The 6,273-nt window shown below is 40.8% G+C and overlaps 1 protein-coding gene across 1 annotated transcript in view; it reads left to right on the top strand.

Annotated features, from left to right (window-relative positions):
- The first annotated feature begins 1,805 nt into the window (after positions 1-1,805).
- Positions 1,806-6,273, top strand: part of LOC102856204 — a 62,247-nt gene continuing 57,779 nt past the window's right edge. The window contains exon 1 of the mRNA XM_006891576.1: positions 1,806-1,902. Within this exon, the coding sequence (XP_006891638.1) occupies positions 1,806-1,902 (97 nt within the window). The remainder of the gene's footprint in view (positions 1,903-6,273) is intronic.

Here is a 6,273-nt window from a genome sequence, read left to right as displayed (position 1 = left end):
ATCAGTTGACCATAGATAGATGGGTTGATCTCTGGATTCTCAATTCGATTCCATTGATCTATGTGTCTGTCTTTAAACTGACATCCTTGCTCTTCAGCACTTTTAAGAGTTTGCTGACAGCATATGCCCAATGCAGCGTATCTTGATTTCTTAATTATGTTACCATGGGTATTGATTGTTGATCCAAATAAAATAAAAATTTGGCTGCCAAGTATAACAGCTCCTGAATATCTGGCATCACCAATGCTCTATTCTAGGCACTGTACCCAACAAGTTACCTAATTTTTTCATACTCACAAAAAGACAGATGAAGTAACTGAATCTACATTGGAATAGTAACTTATTTAGGATCATAAATCTCCTAAGGAATACACAAACTCTCGTCCATATGGCCCCTATGGCTCTATATCTACCTTTTTTTACTAAGGGGAAAGTTACTCATCCTGGCATAATACTTATATTCCTTTCTCTCACTTTACTGTTAGCTCCCCAGTGACAACTTTTGTTTCAGTCCATTCTGTATCCTTAATGCTAACAACTCATAACTACTGCTTTATTGGATTGAGTATATGAAGGAAAGAGGTTAAGAATAGCATCAAGAAAGCCAAGAAGAGAAAGTTTAAATAAATGACTGGCCAGTAGAGTGAAAAGTTACAGAGAGCCATCAGTATGACATACTTTAAATCAATACTGGCCCTTATATATTGAACACCTACAAAACTCAAGACAATGTGCAAAACATTGTGAAACAAGAAAGAATAAAACCTGGTACACGTCAAAGCATTTTCTGGAAACCATTCTCATCTAAATTCTTCATCAAGAAAGCAAAAGAGTCAGTCCTGTATTTGTCGACATCTTATTGGACTCTGGTAATACATTTAAAGACAACTTGTGAGGAACACTGCGCCATCTTTCAATAAAAGTTCTAGCAGAAGACACGCGATAAAGGGCCAGAACCTGAGTCTCGTGACGCCACAGCCGATGGTCAGGGAAGCGGTCTCTCCAGCCCCTTTTCAGAGTGGGCTTGCCCCAGGAGGACCCTCTGTATCGCAGGGCGGGAAAAGCAGGCACTTACCGCAAAAGGCACCACTAACACGGCCCAAAGGGCCCGGAATTCCTCTGCGAGGCCCCACGCCGATGGAAGAAACCCTGGGAAGCCAAGGAGCATACAGACAGGCGCGACCCGGGAATCCGACTTCCCAAACTACATAAACTAGGGTTCCAGAGCCCAGGACAGAGGCGCCAACTACCACCAGCTGGAAACCCGACGACTACCACGAACCTTCCGCCCAATGAGGAAACGTCACCACTCGAGGTAGTCCAGCCTTTCTTGAAAAGGATACACTTCCGCTTCCGGAGCACACCACTGTTTTCTTTCTAGTCGAGAGGTCTGTTGAAAGGATTCATAAAGTACTTTATTGTTTCGACTTGCTAAAATTGAGTTTAACTCTTTTCTCTCAATACGCGTAGCAGGGAACTTAGTAGCAAATTAGCAGGCTGTTTACGTCCTCTTTATTTAGTTAGTCTCTTTAGTTAGTCCTCTGCCACAGAACAGCAGAATGGCCCGGAGAGGCTACCTTTAAAAAAAAGTAACTCGAGTAGGTTAATTTTTTTTTTCAGTGGGTTAAATTTAATGACCGTGAAAAGGGGTGGGATTGAGGGTAGGGATGCCAGGAAGCACGTGAAGGGAGGTGGGGCTTAGCGCTCTTGAAGGGCGGAGACCCTAGAGAATACGAGTCACTACTGGCTCCCCAGCGCGTGCGCACTGCAGACCTCCTTCTCTCCCTCCTGCCCCCGGAACGGACATGGACTTTCACTCTGCCAGGCGTGCAGTTCTACAGCTGTTGGATGCTGTGGTTCCTGCTGACCGGCCAGCGCTGCTCCGGTGGATGCGAACGACCAGTAAGCAATCATAGCTACAAGCTGGCGGTTTGGACAAGGATATGATTTGAGCACTGATTTTGGGGACTTAGACTAGGGGAGGCCAAAAGCCTTCCACCAGGGATACTGTGCTTTTTTACGGCATGGGTTGTTCGGGGCACATCCTTCAGCTACTTATAGTCCAGCTATTTGTTGAGTGCCATAGCGTACGACACATAGCGAGCCTATAAACAACAGATCTGAACCTTTATCCTAACCTATACCATCCTCATCATCTCTGACATACTGTCACCATGTCAGTCTATCTTGTTAAGGGTCTTCATCTCTTTCTTTTTTTTTCATAACACAAATCATGAGTAGGGCAATAAGGAGCACACGGAAGTAGCTGAAGGCCTGAGTCATCATATCTGTTTAGTCAAGAGGAAGGAGGAAATGGGATGGGGGGCATGGAAAAAGATGAACATTCTGTGGGGAGGTACAGGTAGGGGTACATTCTGTGGTGGGGGTACAGGTAGGGATGGGATCAGGTCCCATACGAATAACACTGAATTTTTTAATGTGTAACAAGGTAGAGACTCTCTTCTGTTCTTCTGGGTAAAAAACTTTTCTGTCAGATATTGTTCCAGTGCATCTAAAGTGACATAGACTAGGAAAAAGGATGACCGTCCACTTCTGAAAACACAGCCTTTGAAAACCCGATATACAATAGCAAACATTCAGATTAAACTGGTTTTATTGAGATAAAACCTCAAATTGGGAAACACAAAGGAGGTAAACAGACATTACTGACTGGAAGGTAGAATGTCAGAAGTATGAATGTAAGAAAATTGGACTTTTTTTTTTTCTGAGTAGAGGTTCTAATAGTGGCACAAATCAAGTTACAGAGGTAAGGTGGTTCCATTGCCATCCTTACTCTAACTTAATTCTTTTTTTTTATTTAAATTTGTTATTAATTTCAGTGAAAATTTACAGAGGCTTTGGATTTCCATTCATTCATTGTTGTAGATTTGTCCCCTCCCAAGGCTCCCCCCCACCAGACATTACCCTCTTGGAAAAGTAAAAGAAAAGATTCTTTCATTATTTTACAAACCCTCCCCCAGGTCCACTCCACCATGTAGCCATCGCTCTAGACTCCTGTCATGACCGAAATACCTAATCACATATCTCTTTTAAACAGTTTTCTCCCTTTCTGTTTCAGAGCAGCATACATTATTGAACCCATCTTACTCAGTCTCTCCCCAACCCCAAGGACAGTCCCATTCTACAACAGTGGCACCATGCAATATTTGTCCCTTTGTGACTGGGACATTTCACTCAGCATAATGTTCTCCAGAGTCAACCATTTTGAGTAATATTGCATGAGTTCCTTGTTTTTTAATGCAGCATAGTATTCCATTGTGCAAATATACCACAGCTTCTCTAGCCATTCGTTTGTTGATGGGCACTTAGGTTGTTTCCAACTCCTTGCTATTGTGAGCAAAGCTGCATTAAACATGGGTGTGCATATATCTGCTTGGGTGTCAGTTATGGTCTCTTCTGGGTATATTCCCAGTAGTGGTATTGCGGGGTCAAATGGTATCTCTATTTGCAACTTTTTGAGAAAGCGCCATACTGCTTTCCACAGGGGTTGCACCATTTTACACTCCCACCAACAGTGAATCAGGGTTCCAGTTTCTCCACAACCTCGCCAGCATTTATTGCTTGCTGTTCTGTTAAATTTTACTATTTTGACTGGGGTGAGATGATATCTCATAGTTGTTTTAGGTCTTCATCTCTTTCAACGACCCTTCCTCCACCTTTCCAAGCTTGATATCCTTCTCCAGAGAATAGCTCCTCCAGTTTGAGATAGGTTAAAGACCTGACTTTATTTTGCTGCAGGTTTTGGATAAATCCCAAGAGCTTGCTTGTGCCCAACGCTTTTTTCAAAAAAGGTAGTCTTTCCTCTCCATTACTCCTTCCATCCTCCCTCTGATCTTGTGAGGATCAATGAGATACTGCCTGAAGCAGAGCTTTTACTGAGCTTCAGTTGTAGAACTGGAGACACTCTCCAGATAAAGTCACCTATCGCCAGTGCATTTTGTGGATTGTAAATTGGACCGCCAATTTAAATAACTTTTTGGAGGGAGAAAAGACCTTTGATTTTAACATAGAGCAATAAGGATGAGTAAGAATCAAAGAAGTGTGCTGATTATGTTTACTTATTGAAGACTGTCATAGGTCTATGCTGGCAAAGTGAAGCCTGGTGAAAGCACAAGGAGATATCCTATCTTCTTGTTAACTGTACACCTCCAAACATTGATTTCTATGACTGTTTTCAACCGGTCTTAAAGCTTGAAGTATTTTTGTTTGCAACGGACTCCCAGTTTTAGACTTCTAGCCCTAGTCTCATCCTAGAACTTTATTTTTTGGGGATGTTGGAGTCAAATCAATGACCAATAGGCTCAAGTGTGTTAGAGATAATGAGGATGGGACAGGATAGGAAGGTATTCAGGTCTCTTGTTCATAGATTTGCTATGCATCAGAGTTGACTCAGTATCACTTAACAACAAAACATTTTGAGATCAATCTAGATAAGATGCCAAACCAAAATTAACTTATACATGCCAGTTTTGAGGTTTAACCTGGAAAGTATAGGAAGCCAGAAACACATAGCTTCATTATCATAGACACATACAAGTTTACTTAAAGAGGCAAATTTCCAAAATATACTGAATTTCTTACCACTATATTTAAACATCTTATTACCAATGTCATGCATCATATCACATTGCTTAAAACAATGTCAAGTTCATCTGTTCCCCCCCAGATTCCTACATAAGGTAATTCATTTCAAAAGTCCTGTTGTTGTTAGTTGCCATCAAGTCAAGCTTGACTCAGCAACCTTATGAACAACCTATCTGAAACCTGCCCTATCCTGTACCATCCTCCTCATCTCTGATATCTTTGAGCCCAATGCTGTAGTTACTCAGTTAGTCCATCTTATTTAGGTTCTTCCCTCTTTAGATAATCCTCTACTTTTCCAAGCAAAATGTCACTTTCTAAGAAATAGCCTCACCTAACAACATGCCCAAAGTATGTGCAACAAAGCTTTCCCATCCTTGTCTCTAAGGAGCATGCTGATTGCACTTTTTCCCACACTAATCTGTTCTTTTCACACTCCTTGAGACTCGGGATATTCAGTACTCTTCACAACACCACAACTCAAAGGCATCAACTCTTCTTCTTTTACCTTAATTAATTAATTGTGCAATGTTCAGATTTATAGCAAGTGATTTAAAAGACCATAGCCTAAATCAGGCACACCTTAATTTTTAAACTGACATCATTGTTCCTCAGTACTTTGGAGAGGTCTGAGACTTTCCGAATTCAATTCTGATTTTTTTTTATTAATTGTTGCACATTTCCTTCCACCTTGCCTCTCCTCCTCCAGCCAACCCACAATACGCCCCTTGTTCCAGATTATTTTAATACAGATAATGCATAATCATATATTCCTTTCCCTCATCTATTCTAATGCAGTGTTCATTATCTATCCACACTTTCCCCATTTCCTTCCCAACTCCTCTATGTCTGTCCTATTTTAAAGTAGCAGTGTTATATGCAATATTAGTCCTTTTGTGACTGATATATTACACTTACCATAATGACCTCAGGCTCCACCATATTGTGTATTGTTTACTATTTCATTGTTTTTCAGTGCTATGTACTATATAAATGTGTAGTTATACCATCGTTTTTCTATCTCTTTTTTTTTTATGAACAAAGTAACAATAAACATGGGTGTGCATATATCTGATTGAATGACAGTTCTGGTTTCTTTAGGGTATATTTCCAGAAGTGCAATTGCTGTGTCAAATGGTATTTCTATTTGCAACTTTTTGAGGAAGCGCCATACTGCCTTCCATAGTGGTTGTACCGTTTTGCCCTCCCACCAACAGTAAATAAGGGTTCTAGTTTCTCCACAACCTCGCCAGCATTTGTTGTTTGCAGCTGTGTTAAATTTTGCTGTTGTTACTGAAGTGAGATGATATCTCATGCTTGTTTTGATTTGCATCTCTCTTAGAGCTAGGGATTTTGAACACTTCTTCATGTGTTTACCATCTGAATGTCTTCTTTGGTAAAGTGTTTATCCTGTACCCATTTTGCACTTGGCTTATTTACCTTTATCTTGCTGTGGTGCCATTCATTTTTGGGCATTGTGATTTGTTTTGTTTTTATTATTATTAAATTTTATTAGTTTTAATGAACATTTACAGGGATTTTGGGTTTTCATTCCTTCATTGCTGCACCATTCTCTCGACCCTCCTCCCCAGTTTGTGCTTTTCCCCCACTATCCGAATGTCTGTTTTAATTGTCCAATTGCCACAGTGCTTGTCAAAGTCAGTTCTGATT

The sequence above is a fragment of the Elephantulus edwardii genome, unplaced genomic scaffold (genome assembly GCF_000299155.1).
Source record: "Elephantulus edwardii isolate Elephantulus edwardi_28Jun2011 unplaced genomic scaffold, EleEdw1.0 scaffold00100, whole genome shotgun sequence".
NCBI classification, from domain to species: Eukaryota; Metazoa; Chordata; class Mammalia; order Macroscelidea; family Macroscelididae; genus Elephantulus; species Elephantulus edwardii.
This window is presented reverse-complemented; position numbering and strand designations above follow the sequence as displayed.